Source organism: Aethalodelphis obliquidens, unplaced genomic scaffold (genome assembly GCF_003676395.1).
Source record: "Aethalodelphis obliquidens isolate GAN/ISIS:26980383/991018 unplaced genomic scaffold, ASM367639v1 scaffold53, whole genome shotgun sequence".
NCBI classification, from domain to species: domain Eukaryota; kingdom Metazoa; phylum Chordata; class Mammalia; order Artiodactyla; family Delphinidae; genus Aethalodelphis; species Aethalodelphis obliquidens.
The window spans coordinates 7,728,674-7,746,479 of record NW_020837997.1 but is presented as its reverse complement, the minus strand read 5'-3'; the positions used below and the strand labels follow the sequence as shown (position 1 = coordinate 7,746,479).

Genomic DNA, 17,806 nt, shown 5'->3' with positions numbered 1-17,806 from the left:
CAAAAGAAGCCACTGCAATGAGAAGCCCGCGCACCGCAACGAAGAGTAGTCCCCGCTCACCGCAACTAGATAAAGCCCACGTGCAGCAAAGACGACCCAACACAGCCAAAAATAAATTTCAAAAAAAAGAAGCCCTCTTTGACTACCCCATTTAGAGTCGCCCCTGCTTGGGCACGCCCTAGCACAGTCCGTCCATTTCATTTTAGCATTTATCACTCTGCAATTGCCTTGTTTGTTTGCCATTGTTTATGATCTGAATTCCTCCACCAAAACATAAGCTCCCAGAGACTGAGCCTGGGTTTTGTTCACTGCTCTGTCCGCAGCGCCTAAAACAGTGCCAGGCATCACACACACCCCACAACACCCACATGCCCCGGGTCTGCCCACATGCCCCGCCCCCGCCAGGTGTTCCCTGGCTCCCACAGGTGAGCTGTATACTTGTGACAACCAACCCGCGGCCCCTGCAGGATCCACACGCGGGCCTCCATTGTCTTCATTCCTGGGGTTCACACACTTGCAGGCTGTCTGATGGGGAAACACATCCCTCCCCCGTGCACATGCCAACATTAAGAAAATGTTCCACATGTCCACATGCTGGCCATGTCCGCGCCACGATCCACCATATTCCAAACCCACACATCCTGGCGGCCACACAGGCGCATGTCCTGCAGGCTTCATTGTCACACACATTGCCTGGTTCACACACTCTACAAGCATTCCTTGAGCACCTGTTGTGTGTCAGGAGCGGTTCCAGGAGATGGGGACACAGCTGTGACCAACACAGACAAAACCCCTGCCCTTGTGGAGCAGGTTGGGAAAACAGATGGTGGGTAGGCCAGAGGTAAGTGTTTCGTAGAAAAACAGGGAAGGGGGTGGGAGACCTGGGCTGGGGGTGCATTTTAAATAGAGGAGTCAGACATTACTGAGAAGATGACACTTGAGTGAAGACCTGAAGGAAGAGAGAGAAAGGGAAGAGCATTCAGGCAGAGGGAACAGCGAGTGCAAAGGCCCTGAGGTTGAACCTTACTTGATATTCCCAAGAAATAGCAGGGAAGCCTGTAAGGCTGCAACAGAATGAGTGAGGCAGAGAGCAGGAGGAAGTGATGGGGGCAAAGTGTGCAGGGCCTTGTGAACCTTGAGGAGGATTTGGGGTTTTACTCTGAGTCATGCGGGAATCATGGAGGGTTCTGTGCTGGAGAAAGGCATATTCACTACTGTACTCACACCCCAAGCACTAGCTACCAAGGGCAGAGCAGGGACCTCTCATTGCCGCCCCCCGCCCGAAGACATCAGGCCCTCCACAACAGGGATGGACCAAACCCGTTTGAACCAGCGTGTGTGTAACATCCGCTGCCTTCCAGGATCTCAGCCTGGAGTAAAGAGGAGGTCTGGGGAGTCCCCCAGCCAAGCCAAGGCCCAGGTTTCCCAACAGACAGATTCAGCCTCCACCTGCCCTCCCACCCTCCTGCGCTCTCACCTCTCACGACCAAGACCCTGAGTTCAGCAAGGCCCGCAGCAGACACAAGAAGTCCGAGGAGGAGCTGAGGGTCCAGCAGGGCCTCTGAACTGGAAAAGGGGAGAGGCTGGTGGGAGAGCAGGAGGGAGGAGGCTTGGTAACCACCCAGAGCCTGGGACTAGAGTGGTGATGCTGAGCCCAGGAGCTCCAAACTGTAAATATTTATCATTTCCCATGTGAGAACTGAGGCAGAATTGCCAGACCCTCCTGCCCAGGCCACCAGAGCCTGATAACACAGTTCAGTGCCCTGGACGTTCCCCCCACAGCACAGCACAGAGCGTGGGAGGCTGCAGGCCCAGGGAGGCTGCGTGGATCCCAGCCTCAGACATAGACAGGCAGACACACACACACACACACACACACACCCCCCACAGAGAACAACAGTAGCGAGTATCAGCGGCACCTGCAGCCTGTCAGGCATGACTCTAAACTCTACATTTTGTATCTCATTTAATCCTAGCAACCAGAGCTGGTTTCTGTATGTAGCCACATTTTACAGCAGAGAACGGAGCCTCAGAGAGGGTGAGCAACTTGCCTGTGGTCACACAGCCAAAGAAAGGATCGGCAATGGTATTCGGCCCAGGTAACATGGCTCCAGAACTCACACACATATACCACAACAGTCACACACACGCCTCTGTGTGTGCACATAACAGTAGAGCACAAAGACACACACGGATACCCAATGAGACATGCAAACCACTGCACAAAGCAGCAAAGATAGACAGATGGAATCTGTGTGTGTGTATGTGTATGTGTGTGTGTCCGTGGATTTTCCCGGCACAGACAATTACAACAACATAACTGGAGGGAATTCCCTGGGGGTCCAGTGGTTAGGACTCAGCGCTTTCACTGCTGGGGCCCAGGTTTGATCCCTAGTCTGGGAACTAAGATCCCACAAGCCGCGTGGTACAGTCAAAAAAAATAAATAAATAAAGACACAACTGGAAATAGCACAGATTTAGGAAGCAACTATGTGTTCAAAATGTGGTCACAGGACTTCCCTGGTGGTGCAGTGGTTAAGAATCCGCCTGCCAATGCGGGGGACATAGGTTCGAGCCCTGGTCCAGGAAGATCCCACATGCCACGGAGCAACTAAGCCCGTGTGCCACAACAAGTGAACCTGTGCTCTAGAGCCCTCGAGCCACAGCTACTGATCCCACGTGCCACAACTACTGAAGCCCGCGCGCCTAGAGCCTGTGCTCCACAACAAGAGAAGCCATCACAATGAGAAGCCCGTTCACCGCAACAAAGTGTAGCTCCCACTCGCTGCAACTAGAGAAAGCCTGCGTGCAGCAACGAAGACCCAACGCAGCCAAAAATTAATTAATTAATAATAATAATAATCTACCTGCCAATGCATGGGACTCGGGTTCGAGCCCTGGTCCAGGAAGATCCCACATGCCACGGAGCAACTAAGCCCGTGCACCACAACTACTGAGCCTGCGCTCTAGAGCCTGCAAGCCACAGCTACTGAGCCCACGTGCCACAACTACTAGAGCCCGTGCACCTAGAGCCCGTGCTCCGCAACAAAGAGAAGCCACCACCATGAGAAGCCCGCGAAACGCAACAAAGAGTAGCCCCCGCTCACCGCAACTAGAGAAAGCCCACACGCAGCAACGAAGACCCAACGCAGCCAAAAATAAATTAATTAATTAAAAAAACAACAAAAACTAAAAACAAAATGCGGTCACACACGCACACACCACGACTTAAAGGAAAATACCCCGTGGGCTGAGCGTGTCTGTAAATCTGCATCAGGCATGTACACACCCAGGTACACATGGTCACACACTGGCAAGCGCAGAGACACAAACCAGGCACACGGCGAGCCCCTGATACCCGCCCACAGCCCAGCGCAAGTTTCCATTTATCTCCCACTCACACTCTCACATCCTCACACAGGTCAGGTCCTGCAGGGCCGAAAACAGACAGAACAAAGTGACTCACGTAGAGCCCCCACCAGGCTAGGGTCTCCGACTTGTAAGAAGGCCTCCCCGACTAGAAGTCTCCTCCCATTTCCTACAGTCCTGAACTCGTAACCCGAGTGGCCTCCCGGGCTGAAGGAGGAAATGGTCGTCCCAGATCTGAGAGAGGCTGCCAGGCTGGGCTCCCGGCCTGGGCTGGCGCCCCCCCCACCACCACGCTGGGCCCCCTCCAGCTTCCCCCACTGGCAGCAGAGAGAGAAGAAACCTCCTGAGTCAAGGAGAGGGGATGACAGGAGGGAGAGAGAGTCAGAGAGACAGAGAAGGAGAAACGTCTGGGAGATCGGGAGAGAGATGGGAGATGGGGATAGAGATGAGAAGAGATAAATGGGGATAGGGACAGACAGAGAGAGGAGAAAGATGGAAACTTACAGATGATGAAGGAGACAATTTTTGGCAAGTTCAAAGCTGGGGAGAGGGAGACAGAGACAGATGGAACAGGGAGAGAGATGTTGGTGGATCTCTTCCCCCCACCCGAAGGTTCTGGGGAAGAAGCCAGAGGCCTGAGGCCAAGGCTGGGGCTTTGAGCGGAAACTGGGAGGGGGTGAATTATTCACGAAGCTACCGCCTTGCTCTGAATTTCCAGAAGGTGATGTGGAATTTCCATCCTTCAGCCCGTCCGCAGACAGGGCCCCCGCGGGGGACAGCTGGTCCTCAGGACCTGGGGCCTAAATGAGTAACTGCCAAGGTGCTATCCCCTTTTCGGGTCCTCAAGTGCCTGGCGCCAGTGTGCCAAGTACTGTGCATACATCATCTCTCTTAATTCGCGGGTCAGAGAGGAAATGATGATCATCCTCACTTTGGGATACTTTAGGAGCCTTGGAGTGGAGGACGTGTGCCTCAAAATCGCACAGCTGGTGGAAATGGCCGAGGCGGGATTCGAACCTATGGCTCATTTCGAACCGTGCCGCCCCCCCCCCCGGTTTCCACAGAAACAGGCACCAGGTGTCTCCATAGCAACCCCTCCGAGGTTTCCCGCGACCTGGTGCGCAAGCCCATGTGGTGACGTCATCACGCAGCGGCGCCTCACGTAGTCGCCTCGCCGGCGCCGGAAGTGAGCTGTGCGGCGCCGGAAACAGCCAGCAGAAGAGGCCTCGAGGAAGAGACGGTGGCATGGGGCAGTCGGGGCGGGTGAGGCGCGGCGGCCGGGAAAGCGGGCAGCGCGGGTGGGGTCCCGGCGGTGGCTGCAGTGCTCACCTCTTGCCTCTCGCCCCCGCAGTCCCGGCACCAGAAGCGGGCGCGCGCCCAGGCGCACCTCCGCAACCTCGAGGCCTATGCCGCACAGCCGCACTCTTTCGTGTTCTCTCGGGGCCGCGCGGGTCGCAGCGTCCGACAGCTCAGCCTGGACTTGCGGCGGGTCATGGAGCCGCTCACCGCCACCCGCCTGCAGGTCTGCATCGCCCAGCCCATCTCCACCCGCTGTGGGCCCCGTCCTCTGTGGGGATGGCTCCATCCTCGAAACCGCGCGAGGCCTCAGTCTCCCTAGCTGGAGAAAGGAGCCCTTAATGGGGACCATCGTGGCTGCCTCTCAGGGCTTTGAGTGGCAGCAGCGAGGGCGAGCAGATGAACCGCGCGCAGCTTGGCTGGGTGCCTAGGACTGGTGGTTAAGAGGGGACTCAGGAATCAGCAAGGCTGGCTTCTCTCAAAAGCCTCGGTCAAGTTACTTAACCTGTCTGGGCCTCAGCTGGCTGTCGAGGGACAGAGGCGGTGCTCAGATTCAAGTCTGACTGGCTCTAGAGGCCAAGAGCATTGCACTCTTCTCTCCTCCCCCCTTCTTCCGAGGGTTAAATGCAAGAAAGGGCATAACAGCTTAAGCGTATAGGCTTTGTTCAATAAGGGGATATCAGTGATCATCCCTTTTTCTTTTTATCGTTTCCAGATTCGAAAGAAAAACTCTCTGAAAGATTGTGTGGCAGTGGCTGGGCCCCTTGGGGTCACACACTTCCTGATCTTGAGCAAAACGGAGACCAGTGTCTACTTTGTGAGTGGATGCTCTCACCCTTCACTCCCCCACCCCCTCCTCCTCCCCCAGCTCTCATGATGACCCCTTGTGCCTCTGAGCTGCCGTGATTCTGGCTTCAAAGTAAACGCTCTGAAGAGATGGGCAGAGGTTCGCATTCCCTCTGCTCCCTAGTTGGACACCTTGACCCTCACTGATCCTTTTTTTCTGTAGAAGCTGATACGCCTCCCGGGAGGCCCTACCTTAACCTTCCGGATCAACAAGGTAAGGACTAGAGGTGGTATGAGGCCTCCGAGGGGTAGGAGCTGGGTTTGGGGATTGCCCCAGCCACGTGTGCTTGGCAGTTATCCACTCGTCACCCTGTCCTGCAGTACACCTTGGTGCGTGATGTGGTTTCTTCGCTGCGACGTCACCGCATGCACGAGCAGCAGTTTGCCCACCCTCCTCTCCTGGTGCTCAACAGCTTTGGCCCCCACGGCATGCACGTGAAGCTCATGGCCACCATGTTCCAGAACCTGTTCCCCTCCATCAACGTGCACAAGGTGGGCTGGGCCAGGCAACAGTTACCACGCACGGGCCCTTGGGTTGATTGCTCAGTCTTCACCTCCTAGCATTGAGGGTGAGAACTCCGGGTTCTGAGGTCGAATCCCACTCATAGCGTTCTGTGACACTGCGCAAGAGGCTTCCTCCATGAGCTGCCGTCCCATCTGGCAGGTGGAAAACTATGCCCATAGTGCTTTATTTCCTAAATGCACGTTGAGTGCTGGTCTAAGTAGAGTAGCGTGTATTGTGGCTCCATTTTACAGAGTGGGAAACTGAGGCTGACAGAGGTGAAGTCACTAGTCTCAGGTCAGATACGAGGGAGAAGAAGGCAGGACCAGGTTTTTAAATTTGTCTGGCAGCAGAGCCCCTGCTTCTAATCCGTGGCACCAGTGGATCTCAAATTAGCCTTGTTAGATGCCAGTCACCAGGAAGTCCGGTGTCGACGGCCTCAGTGGGCCTCGGACCCAGGATTTCTAGCCAATGTCCAGGTAGCCCATGGACACCAACTGCAGCCCCATCCATCCCTGCAGTGCTCTCAGCACTCTGTGCCCTTTTACTGTGAGGTTTCAGGAGTGCAGCCATAGCCGGGGCTTGGCACGGGCTCCAGCACACAGTGGGGCCTGGGTGCAGCTCACGTGGCGCCATGCCTTCTCTTCTCTCCCTTCCAGGTGAACCTGAACACCATCAAGCGCTGCCTTCTCATCAACTACAACCCTGACTCCCAGGAGCTGGATTTCCGCCATTAGTGAGTCTGGGGTGGGGTGGGGTGGCGGGTGTGGCCCCGCTCTGCAGCTGATGACAGCACGGCTGCTGAGCCTCTGTGATTGCGTAGTTTCAAAGTATACGCCCCGATGGACCATGGAAAGGGTGTGTGGGGGGTGGAGCTGCCCCGCGACCCCATGGCTCCTGACCCCCATTCTCCCTCGCTCTGACCCCTGCAGTAGCATCAGAGTTGTCCCTGTGGGTGCAAGTCGTGGGATGAAGAAACTGCTTCAGGAGAAGTTCCCCAACATGAGTCGCTTGCAGGACGTCAGTGAGCTGCTGGCCACGTGAGGAGGGCTCAGGGTGGGGGCAGGGGGCCACCGCACGCCAGCGGGCCCCAGAGCTGTCCCAGGAGCCCGGGATCCCCTGCTGAGCCCCGTGTGTGCCCCACACAGGGGCGCAGGGCTGTCCGAGAGTGAAGCGGAGCCGGACGGCGAGCACAACATCACGGTGCTGCCCCAGGCCGTGGCAGGGCGCGGCAACATGCCAGCCCAGCAGAGCGCAGTGCGGCTCACCGAGGTGAGGCCCCGCCCAGGCAGGCCCGGTGGCTTCCCCCAGTCTCAAGGAGGGACTGACACACACTCCCCCAACCCCCTCCCCCGTTCCTCCAGATCGGGCCTCGGATGACACTGCAGCTCATCAAGATCCAGGAGGGTGTAGGAGAAGGGAACGTGCTGTTCCACAGTTTTGGTGAGGACGGGGCTGGAGGGGCACCGGGGTCTGAGGCCTGATCGAAGGTGGGTCTCAAGGTACTGGGGGGCTCACCTGGATCTTGGTGAAGGCCTCAGTGGCTGTCTCTTCCCATTTAGTGCACAAAACAGAGGAGGAACTGCAGGCCACCCTGGCAGCCAAGGAGGAGAAGCTGCGGCTCAAGGCCCAGAGGCAGGACCAGCAGGCCCAGAACGTTCAGCGCAAGCGAGAGCAGCGAGAGGCCCACAGGTGTGTGGTCGCCAGGCGGACGAGGCGGGGTCCTGGGCGCAGGCTGCCACGTTGACCAGTGTTCCTCCTCCAGGAAGAAGAGCCTGGCGGGCATGAAGCGGGCACAGGCAGAGGCTGATGGGGACAGCGATGCAGAGGACCCCGGGGCCCCTGCAGAGGCAGAGGGGGTCAGCCAGCAAGAGGAAGAGGAGGATGAGGCCGAGTATTTCCGCCAGGCTGTGGGCGAGGAGCCTGATGAGGGTGTGTGGCAGGCAGGGGTCAGTATAGCTGGGCACCATGGGCTTGTCTGTCCCTGTGCCCTGGTGGTCCTGACACAGTCTCTTCCCACAGACATGTTCCCAAAGGCAGCCAAGTGGAGGCGGCCTGCCGGGCCCCCAGGCAAGAAGCGACGGGTAAAGGAACAGAAGCCTGACCGAGGCAGTGACCGGAGGCCTCCAAAGGCCAAGGGCAGACACCCAGGGGCCCAGGCCAAGGTGGGACCCAGAGGGGCTGCCCGGGACCACAGGCGAGGCCGACCGTGGCCACCTAAGAGAGTAGCCTGAGGCCAAGCCTGGGTGGCAGGTGGAATGCCCCAGATTGGGGCCTGAGACATGCTGCCCTGGGCTCCCCGTCTCCTGGGCCTCCAGGTGCAGCCCTCGGTTTCCTTTCATAAAGGAGAACTGTTTTCCTAACCTCCCCCTCTAATAAACTGATTTCTCATGAGTCTTAGTCTGTGCTTGAAATGGGGGGCCTGGTTTCTGCCCGAAGCCTGGGCCCATTTCCCCGACCCTGGGCAGTGGAGGTGCAGGGCCTTGTTTCACAGGCAAGGGTGACGGGCAGATTTGACCCTGCTTTGGTGCCTTGGCATCCTGGGCCCCTCCCCCAGCCTAGCAAAGGCCCCCACAAGCAGATGGGCCAGCTCTGGAGGATTGGGTGTCATGAGGAAGGAAACCGGGGGTGGAAGTGAGGCGTGTGCCCAGACCAGCTCTGCAGGCTGAAGAAGGTGCTGCTGGGAAGGGGAAGGGCCAGCAGCGCTGCTAGTAGCTCAGCAAAGGACCGTGTGCAGCACAGCACACTGGGCTGCAGACCCAGAGGCAGGCCATGCGGGCCATGGCCACCACCACCTCAGGTGAGGAGCCGGCACTGTTGTGAGCCAGGCATACATCCAGGGCCATGGGGGTGGAGGCGGCCGGCTCCTGGTGGGCAGAGGGGAGAAGGGGTTTAGAATCACGTCTGGACCGACTTCCTCCCAGGGCAGAGGGATGGGATAGGAAGGCAGAAGTGAGAGTGGGGTAGCCGACCGGGTCAGGGAAGGGGTACATGCACCTCGCACAGAGCTCCTGGCCAGCCTGCTGGACCAACTGGGAACAGGCCAATTCTCAGGTTGGAAAGTTGAGGCTGAGTGGGGTGTGTAAAGGGTCAACTGCAGAGCTCAGCTTCCCCCCGCACTGCTCAGTCCCAGGTGCTGTTCTGGGCACTGGGAAGCCAGTAGCAGGGCACTGCCTCACCCTCAGGAGGGAACATTCTGGGGATTTTTCTTACAGTGATCAGATGGAGTGACAAGCTGTGGCAAAAATATAAGCAGGGTAGGGGACCAAGGGTGCAGTCACAACGTTAGAGTGATCTCAGGTCCTCTCTCAGGACCAGACCAGGAGGAGGTGAGTGGGACAGCCTTAAGGATGCCTGTTGCCTGTGACTCAGCCGGTGCAAAGGCCCTGAGGCAGGCTGTGACTTAAGGAACAGCCAGGACACTGCGGTCCCAGGGAGCTGGGAGTGGGAAATGAGAGCCCTGGTGGGGTGGGAGGGATAGCTCCTGCAGGGCCTTGTGCGAAAAGGTGAGCACTGGCTTTTCTTCCATGTGAGGAGGAAGCCGGATAGGGATGTGACCTGTCTCAGGTGCCCTTTGGAGAATGTGAGAGAACAGATGGGTGAGGGCCAGAGCAGGAAGACCCGAGTGCAGCCAACAGGTAGATGGTGGGGGCTGGACTTGGGTGACACTAAGGGGGTGACGACTGTCAGATCGGACTGGGAGTTGTGTAGTGGGGTGGGATACTCACCTGGGCTCCCTCTCCTCCACCCCAGGCCCCGATGGCTCTGGGTGGTCACTGCCGGGTTACATGCGTCCCTGGTTCTTTTACTTTACTTTTATTATTATTTATTTATTTGGCTGCATTGGGTCTTCATTGCTGCGCGCGGGCTTTCTCTAGTTGCGGCGAGTGGGGGCCACTCTTCGTTGTGGTGGGCGGGCTTCTCATTGCGGTGGCTTCTCTTGTTGCAGAGCACCAGCTCTAGGTGCACAGGCTTCAGTAGCTGTGGCTTGCGGGCTCTAGAGCGCAGGCTCAGTAGTTGTGGTGCACAGGCTTAGTTGCTCAGTGGCATGTGGGATCTCCCCGGACCAGGGCTCGAACCTGTGTCCCCTGCATTGGCAGGTGGATTCTTTTTTTTTTTTTTTTTTAAATTTATTTATTTATTTATTTTTGGCGGTACGCGGGCCTCTCACTGTTGTGGCCTCTCCCGTTGCGGAGCACAGGCTCCGGACGCGCAGGCTCAGCAGCCACGGCTCACGGACCCAGCCGCTCCGCGGCATGTGGGATCCTCCCGGACCGGGGCACGAACCCACGTCCCCTGCATCGGCAGGCGGACTCCCAACCGCTGCGCCACCAGGGAAGCCCCGGCAGGTGGATTCTTAACCACTGCGCCACCGGGGAAGCCTGCGTCCCTGCTTCTTGCTCCAACTGGTTCTTGATGGTGCGGGACACAGAGAGAGGCTGAATGAAGGACTCTGTGCTTCTAACCACTCTGGGCCTCTGGGCCTCTTCGTACAGATTCCCTCTGTACGAAGGAGCTGTGGTTGGCCCCCCACTCCTGGGTGTGGAAAAGTACTCAGCGGAGTATGCCCCGCAAAGGGCTCCTGGCGCACAGCCGGTATGGGTGTCACAGTGTTTCCGACTCTGAAGGCGGCGGGAGCCATGGTCAGAGACAGGCTGATGCAGCAACGCTCTCTGCCCCAGGTCCCACACACTGCCCAGCCAACTTCTCAGCGGCTGCTGACAACATCCTCAGCAGTTTCCAGGAAGACTTTCTGTGGCCCATGCTGGTGGCTGTGTTTCTGGTGGCCTTGGCTGGCAACAGCCTGGCCCTGTACCGCTTCTGCACCCAGGACCATCGCCCTTGGCACCCAGCCGTGATCTTCTCAGCCCAGCTGGCAGTCAGCGACCTGCTCTATGCCCTGACGCTGCCCCCGCTGGCCGCCTACTTCTACCCACCCAAACACTGGAGCTATGGGGAGACTGCCTGCCGCCTGGAGCGCTTCCTCTTCACCTGCAACCTGCTGGGCAGCGTCATCTTCATCACCTGCATCAGCCTCAACCGCTACCTGGGCATTGTCCACCCCTTCTTCACCCACAGCCAACTGCGGCCCAAGCACGCCTGGGCTATCAGTGCTGCTGGCTGGGCACTGGCAGCCCTGCTGGCCGCACCCATGCTCAGCTTCTCCCACCTGAGTGGGCCACAGCAGGAAGGCAAGTGCACTGTGGACAGGCCCCTTGCCTGCATCAAGTGCCTGGGGACAGCAGATGACAAGCAGCTTGAGGCCTACAGGGTCTACAGCCTGGCGCTCGTGGCTCTGGGCTGCGGCCTGCCGCTGCTGCTCAGCCTGGTGGCCTACGGCGCCCTCGGGCAGGCCGTGCTGCAGAGCCACGGCATGACAGCGGCCAACAAGCTGCACGTGATGATGCTGGTGGCCGGTGGCATTGCCCTCTACGCTAGTTCCTATGTGCCCTACTACGTCACAGGGGTGCTTAATGTGTATGCCCGGCAGCGCTGGAGAGCCCTCTGCCCAGGCTTTGCAAGTGCGGCCCAGGCTAAGGCGGCACTGAGCTGGAGGACGTACGTGGCCCATCAGGTAACACGGGGCCTCGTTCCCCTGGCCATCTGCGTACACCCGCTGCTCTACATGGCTGTGGTGCCCAGCCTGGACTGCTGCCGCCGACGCTGCCCTGGCTGCGGGCAGGGGCAGGCCCCAGAGAACATGGAGTGCTCCGGCCAAGCCCTGCCTCTCAATGTCACAGCCACCCCCAAAACCTCGGGGCCCCAGTCCCCTGAGTTGAGTCCGTGACCTGGCCCATCTTCAGCCCCCTCCTCATCACGAGACACCGGGACCCAGCAGCAGAATGGAGGCTGAGAGCACAGCAGGCCCCTGGCTCTGATCCCCCAAGAGGCCCTGAGTCAAAACTTCCTCCCCAAGGAAAGGCCTGCAGTGGGACCAGGGAGCGCCCAAGCCAGAGCAGCAGGAATCGCCACCCGCAGCAGTAACCCCGGGCAGGGCCAGGGAGCAAACCCACAACAGAGGGGGAAGGCGGGGAGGAGGCCTGGCCCCGCCCACCACAGTGTGAGTGACATCTGCGAATAAATGGAACAGCACAGGGTGGTGGAGATCTTTTATTGCCCTCGGAGCCCCCTGCTTCCGGAGGCTGCCCTCTGCCACTGAAGGGTCCTGGGGGCTGGGGGCCGAGCAGCAGCAGCCGGCTTAGTTGGTTGACGGCCTAGAGAGAGAAACACGAGGTGGCTGAGGATGGGAAGTATGGGGGCTTCCGACCCCTAAGGGAATCCCAAGAGCACACCCTACACCCACACCACAGGGAACTCAACGGGGATGAGGGGGACAGGGCAGGACGAGACCGGGTGGCAGCGCAGAGCACACGACGAGCCAGACCGGCGGGAAGGCCCCGCCGCGCATGGGCCATGCGCCCCTCCGTAAGAGGAGAAGGACAGTAAATGACCTGCGCCCCAGGACAGCCTTTGTGGCTGTTAACCTGGCCTGGGGCCTGCAGTCAGCCTGAGCGTCTGTGGGCCGTGACACCGTGGGGGGGGCGGGGGAAGGCAAGGGTCTCACTTGGCCCACTCGACGTTGAGGATGAGGTGGTCGTAGCCGAAGCCGGACACCCCGGCAATGGCGCGAGCGGCGTCCTCGCGGCGGTGGAAGCTGATGAAGGCAAAGCCCTGGGGGAGGGGGTGGGGTCAGGGACGCTCAAGGCACAACTGGGACCTATGGAGGACCCCTCCCCGCCCCCTGGCCACCAGCCCACCTTGGACTGGCCGGTGGTCTTGTCCTTTGCCAGGTAGATGCGGGAGATGGAGCCGAAGGGCCGGAAGAGCTCCTGCAGGTCGGTCTCACGAGTGTCCTCGGACAGGTTGGTGACGCGGATGGTGGCATTGTCGTCGGCTGGGCAGGCAAGGAGAGGCATCTGTAAGGGGCCGGCCCCACCCGCGGGATAATCACAGGGTGCAGGGAGGTGCCCGCCCGCCGGCCCAGTGCCAGGGTGCTCGCCACCTCACCTCTGCGGTTGGGCTGCATGGATTCCCCGCGGCGGCTGGCTCCATCCCGCAGGCTCGGAGGCACATACTTCCCTGTCTTGTTCTGAGTGGCCGGCACAGGCTCCAGCTCTGGAGACCAAAAGCAAGGCCCAGTCAGGCCTCCCCGGCACAGACCTGCCCCAGGATGCTGGCGGCTCCAGCCACGGCCCCGCCCAAGCACCATCTGTCAAACCACAGGTGATCGGTTGATTCCTTCAAAGCCTCGTGGTCACGACTTAAAGGTCATATGCAGGAAGCTGACACCACCTCAACACCCTGCCGGCGGCACAGGAAGAGCAAGAGAACCCACAGGGGTTGACAGCAATGTCCAGCCTCACAACACATGGGAAGACAGGTACACAGGGTTAGGGACAGCCCCCAGGTACCTGCCCCTGGGCAGGTGACAAGTGGCTGCTCACCTGGGTGAGTCTGCTCCTTGGTGTGGGCGTGCAAACACAGTGCACTCAAGTCAGGAAACTCACAGACACATCCGGGGAACAACCGTCTCCCCACCACTCACGGTGTATGTAGTCACACACGCGGCCGTGCCCACGAGCGGCTCTCACGGCCCCCATTGAGGAGAGTCAGGTGACATCACCAGCAGTCAGAGCACCCACCTGCCAGTCTCTCTCACACAAACGAACGTGGCCTGTGGTCACAGCCTTGCAGTGCGGACACTGTTGTGTGGGAGACGACAGCCCCAGCAGTGGCGGTCCCGTTCAGACACCAGGTGACGACCCACGACTCTCCCAGAGGCGCACACAATCCCTGTCCTCCACCCCACAGCCTGCCAGCCGCATCCCCGGGCCCTGGCACCTCCGGGCAGCTTCTCCTTCTCGCCAGTGGACAGGCCCAGCTGCTCGGCCAGCTCCTTCTGCATGGGCCCCAGTGTGTCCTTGTAGGGGCAGCGGGTGGTCCAGTGGTCGCCCTTGCAGATGCGGCAGGACACAATCTTCTGGCCCTTGAGCTTGTTCATCGGGTCCTCCTCTTCCTGGCAGTTCAGATCCTGGTGGGGCAGGTCAGAGCAGCTCAGACTGGGCTGGCACAACCCCGACACCACCACCACCCTGGCCACCAGCCTCTTGGCCCACTTACCTCTTTGCTGGTGATGAATGTCATGGATACATCATCACTGACAGTGGTGGTGGCCACATTGGGCCCTGGTGGGTCAAACTCTGAGTTCCCAAACTTCTTCCAGTTCTGAGCTCAGGGCGGGATAGGGGACAGGTTAAGGCAAGGACAAATGCGACCCCCTCCACTGGCACCCTAGACTTACAAGCGCCACCTCCAGGGTGTCTGGGCCTTGAACCCCACTCAACACCCTCCCCAAATGCTCCTCAAAGCAGTGGTGATGACAGTTCCTGTTCCCTGAGTGCCTGCCAGGCCCTAGCTTCACACCAGCTCCAGGAGGCAAGGGCAGCTCTCAGCCCCATGTTCCAGATGAGAGAACTGAGGCTCAGGGGGGAAACAGCTCCACAGCCAACAGCTCCTGGTGGGGGCCGTGCAGGTAGCGGACCAGCCCCCACCATGGAGTGATGCGCAGGGGTGTGCAGGGTCACCCAGACTTCCAGGGGCCTTGAGCTAATTACACGACCTGAACCTCAACTTCCTCCCCTATAAAAAAAGGGACCACAATGCTCCCCACACCTCCCAGGAATGCTACGGGGACTGAATGAGAAAATACTTCCTGCAAAGCACCTGGGTCTAACACAGAGAAAGTACGCCGGGAATTGTGCCACATGTATTTATTGCTATCACTTCTTCTGCTGTGACAGCCACCTGAGGGGAAGGCTTGGCTCTGTTCCTCCTGGTAGACAACCCAAGAGGAGTAAGAATCAAGCCCACCCACTGCTGCACCTGCTGGACTTTTCAGGGCCCCCCACAGACTACAAACAGGCCTCAGTTCTGCTCCAGTAAAACAAGTGCAAACAGTTAAACCCCACTTCTAAAAATAAAGGTACCGGGGAAAAGGATTCCTATTTTTCTCTGAGTCAGCCCTGGAGGCGCCCCAAGACAGGGGAATAAGGGTCTTACCTTCCTCCCCCTTCTTTTTTTTTTTTTATTCTTTTCTATTTTTGGCCACACTACGCGGCATGTGGGCTCTTAGTTCCCCGACCGGGGATTGAAGCCATGTGTCCTGCAGTGGACGCGCAGAGCCCTAACCACTGGACTGCCAGGGAAGTCCTTACCTTCCTTCTTGCCACAGCCTTTGAAGCCTTCCGGGTCTCAATTCTGAAGGTGCGAACAATCTGTAGACAGAAGGGGAGACGTGTGGGCTTCCAGCTCCTCAAGGTTCCTGGGGCCAGGGGATCTTCCTCATCAATGCACCCAACACACATCATTCTCTCCTTGTCCAAATGCCCCCAAGCTAAGGGCACCCACCTCTTCCCCAGCCTCACCTTGAACTTCTTGCCATCCTCATCTATCTTGTACTCAGTCAGTGTCTTGATGTTTCCATTGATGACCTCCTTGGGAGACGGCAGTGGAGCTGGGAGAGGGGAAGACACAAGAGGAACTGAGCCCTGGGGAACGGGGACCAGGCAGGAAGGCGGCTGGGGAGAAGAGGCAGCCCAGGGACGGAGAGGAGTCTGTCACTCACCTCCCGGCAATAGTTCAGGCTCTGGGCTGGTATCCCCGGTGGCCAGAGGGATCCCCTTGAGGAGCTCGCTGGTGACACATTTGTCTGTGAAAGGGAGTGTAGGGAACAGGGATTAGATAGAGAGGCAAGAGCTCCCAAACCGAAATGGAGGGAACTTTGGGATGATGTCCGCACCAAGAGTTGAGAAAGGCGGGACCGAGGGCAGACGACTGGCCAGGAAGTGTCCTGGGATAGCCGTCTGGGGACACGAAGCTGGCTGTAGCAACTTCCAGCAATGGCAAGCATAGGGGATCCCTGGCACCCGGGCGCTAGTACAAAGGCAGGAGGGAGGCTGTTACAACTTCCTCCCCGGAGAAGGGGAGCAGCTGTGCTGGGATCAAGGATTTGGGCGGTGGCATGGGAGGAAGAGGTGAACGTCCGGAATTGGAGATAGGCTGGCCCGGATAAGGATGGCGCGGGGCAGGGGCTGGCCGTGAGGGGAGATGCAGGGTCAGACGGCGGTGCCAGGGTGGGGGATTGGAACAGGCAGCAGTGACGGCCTGGAGGGCTGGCTGTGGTGATCGGGGGCGACAGGGCAGACTCACCGTCCTCTCCCTCCTCTTCCACCTGATCGGCCCAACTGGGCTTCGAACTGCGGGGACAAGTTGGCCAGGAGGAGGGCTGGATGAGGCGCGGCCCGGCTCCCGCGGCCTCGGCGCATCCAGATTCTATAATACCCCCTAGAACGCCCAGTCCGCCTCCCAAGCCTCCCTCCATGACCCCAGACTCACTCAAAGTCTCCGGTCGGCATTGGGACACCTTCTCCACGCAGCCCAAGCCTGGGCCAAAGACCGGAAGTGGGAGGAGCACGAGACTTCCGATTCCGCTGCCTAGAGCAGCCCAACCGCTGTGCCCCACAGCGCCACCGTACGGACGGAGGTAGAGGCGCCGGCTGTGTGAGAGGTTGGGAGCTGGTACCCTGCTAGGTAGCTAAATAGAAGCGTATCTCGTTTACGTTTTTTAAAAAATTAAAAATTAATAATAACAACAAAGCTCAGTTATTGAGCTTTCACTGTTTGCAGGAACTGTGGGGAGAAATTATTATTTCCATTTTGCAGCTGAAGAAACCAAGGCTCGTCTTCCTTGTCTGGAAAGAGATTTCCTGATTCAAATGATCAAGATGTCGTGGCTCCCTCAACCATTCTTCCTCCTTTAGTAACTTTTTTTTTTTTTCAGCTGCGCCACGGGGCTTACAGGATCTTAGTTCCCCAATCAGGGATCAAACCCGGGTCCCCTGAAGTGGAAGCGCAGAGTCCTAACCACTGGACCACCAGGGAATTCACAGTAACATTCTTGGCTCCCTGGAATGATCTTTTCCATTTACTTGTTTGCTGTCCAGCTCTCCCTCTAGAGCATGCATTCTCAATGGGAGTGATATGGCTCCCAAGAGGGCCAAGACTAATTCTTGGGTGGCGAAAACAAAACAAAACAGAACAAAAAAACCTTAGACATGACAATGGCTTGTGGCCCTCCAAAGCCAACCCTCCCTGACAAAATCTTATTCCTAAACATTTAATTTCTGTTGTTAGGGAGAAATTAAATGTAATTAGATTAAAACTGATTTAAATTAAAGATAATTCTATTTTTCTCCTATAGAGAGGCAATAATGAAAAAAATAGTAAAAACTGCTGTAGACTGCTGCAGAAAGCAGACATCTGCCTGTTTCATTCATCTCTGGGTCCCCAGCACCCACAGGGTATCTGAACTTAGTGCTCAATTAATGGGCATTTGGGATGGGGGAGGAACCATATTATAAAGGACTTTTTAAACTAGACTAAAGAGCATAGGCTCTTTATCCTGCAGGCTGCGGGGTGTGGGTGAGGTCTCTGACATGTTTTGAGTGGTGACCCAATGTGACCAGATTTTCTTGTGAGAAAGGTTATTCTGGAAGCCTGTAGAGGATAGAGTGGAAAGGAATAAATTAGCAGGAGTCCAGGAAGGAGGCTGGGAAAGTAAGTAAATAAAGAGGATGGTTGGGAATTCCCTGGCATGCAGTAGTTAGGACTTCAAGCTTCCATTGCAGAGGTCACAGGTTCGATCCCTAGTTAGAGAACTAAGATCCTGCAAGCCATGCAGCACCACAAAAAAAAAAAAAAAAAAAAGACAGACAGAAAGAAAGAGAGTGTCCA

General features: G+C 58.0%; 2 protein-coding genes and 2 non-coding genes across 5 annotated transcripts; 3 read left to right on the top strand and 1 right to left on the bottom strand.

Moving 5' to 3' along the window:
- The first annotated feature begins 4,533 nt into the window (after window positions 1–4,533).
- Window positions 4,534–12,111, top strand: LOC113608617 (suppressor of SWI4 1 homolog). 2 transcript variants are annotated; one of them, XM_027085236.1, is made up of 13 exons: window positions 4,534–4,632; window positions 4,721–4,891; window positions 5,381–5,482; window positions 5,675–5,725; window positions 5,833–6,003; window positions 6,673–6,749; window positions 6,946–7,053; window positions 7,162–7,285; window positions 7,378–7,456; window positions 7,576–7,705; window positions 7,779–7,945; window positions 8,036–8,122; window positions 10,696–12,111. In XM_027085236.1, exons 1-13 carry the CDS (start codon window positions 4,615–4,617, stop codon window positions 11,799–11,801), a joined length of 2,391 nt encoding a protein of 796 aa, XP_026941037.1. In that variant the 5' UTR covers window positions 4,534–4,614; the 3' UTR covers window positions 11,802–12,111. The 2 variants fall into 2 exon arrangements, with proteins under 2 accessions (XP_026941037.1, XP_026941036.1); XM_027085235.1 differs by lacking the exons at window positions 4,534–4,632; window positions 4,721–4,891; window positions 5,381–5,482; ... (7 more) ...; window positions 7,779–7,945; window positions 8,036–8,122 and adding an exon at window positions 8,252–8,813.
- LOC113609014 (small nucleolar RNA SNORD105) lies at window positions 5,527–5,612 on the top strand. Its single transcript, XR_003428477.1, has one exon. It is a non-coding gene; the product is annotated as a small nucleolar RNA SNORD105 (small nucleolar RNA).
- On the top strand, window positions 6,787–6,866 carry LOC113609017 (small nucleolar RNA U105B). Its single transcript, XR_003428480.1, has one exon. It is a non-coding gene; the product is annotated as a small nucleolar RNA U105B (small nucleolar RNA).
- EIF3G (eukaryotic translation initiation factor 3 subunit G) lies at window positions 12,109–16,502 on the bottom strand. The gene is made up of 11 exons (XM_027085237.1): window positions 16,409–16,502; window positions 16,223–16,269; window positions 15,639–15,722; window positions 15,439–15,527; window positions 15,229–15,288; window positions 14,135–14,239; window positions 13,856–14,045; window positions 13,022–13,129; window positions 12,772–12,908; window positions 12,579–12,685; window positions 12,109–12,228 (listed from the first exon to the last, which is right to left on the bottom strand). Exons 1-11 carry the CDS (start codon window positions 16,426–16,428, stop codon window positions 12,213–12,215), a joined length of 963 nt encoding a protein of 320 aa, XP_026941038.1. The 5' UTR covers window positions 16,429–16,502; the 3' UTR covers window positions 12,109–12,212.
- Between the last annotated feature and the right edge of the window lie 1,304 nt (window positions 16,503–17,806).

Bases quoted from the DNA above. Each gene is read 5' to 3' on its own strand.
- EIF3G (XM_027085237.1), bottom strand. From the start codon at position 16,428: ATGCCGACCGGAGACTTTGA. The intron at 15,289-15,438 runs GTGAGGCTGGGG...TTCTGTCTACAG, and splicing joins AGGATGGCAAGAAGTTCAAG to ATTGTTCGCACCTTCAGAAT. The intron at 14,046-14,134 runs GTAAGTGGGCCA...CTGCCCCACCAG, and splicing joins CATTCATCACCAGCAAAGAG to GATCTGAACTGCCAGGAAGA.
- LOC113608617 (XM_027085236.1), top strand. The intron at 7,054-7,161 runs GTGAGGAGGGCT...TGCCCCACACAG, and splicing joins GTCAGTGAGCTGCTGGCCAC to GGGCGCAGGGCTGTCCGAGA. The intron at 7,946-8,035 runs GTGTGTGGCAGG...CTCTTCCCACAG, and splicing joins GGGCGAGGAGCCTGATGAGG to ACATGTTCCCAAAGGCAGCC.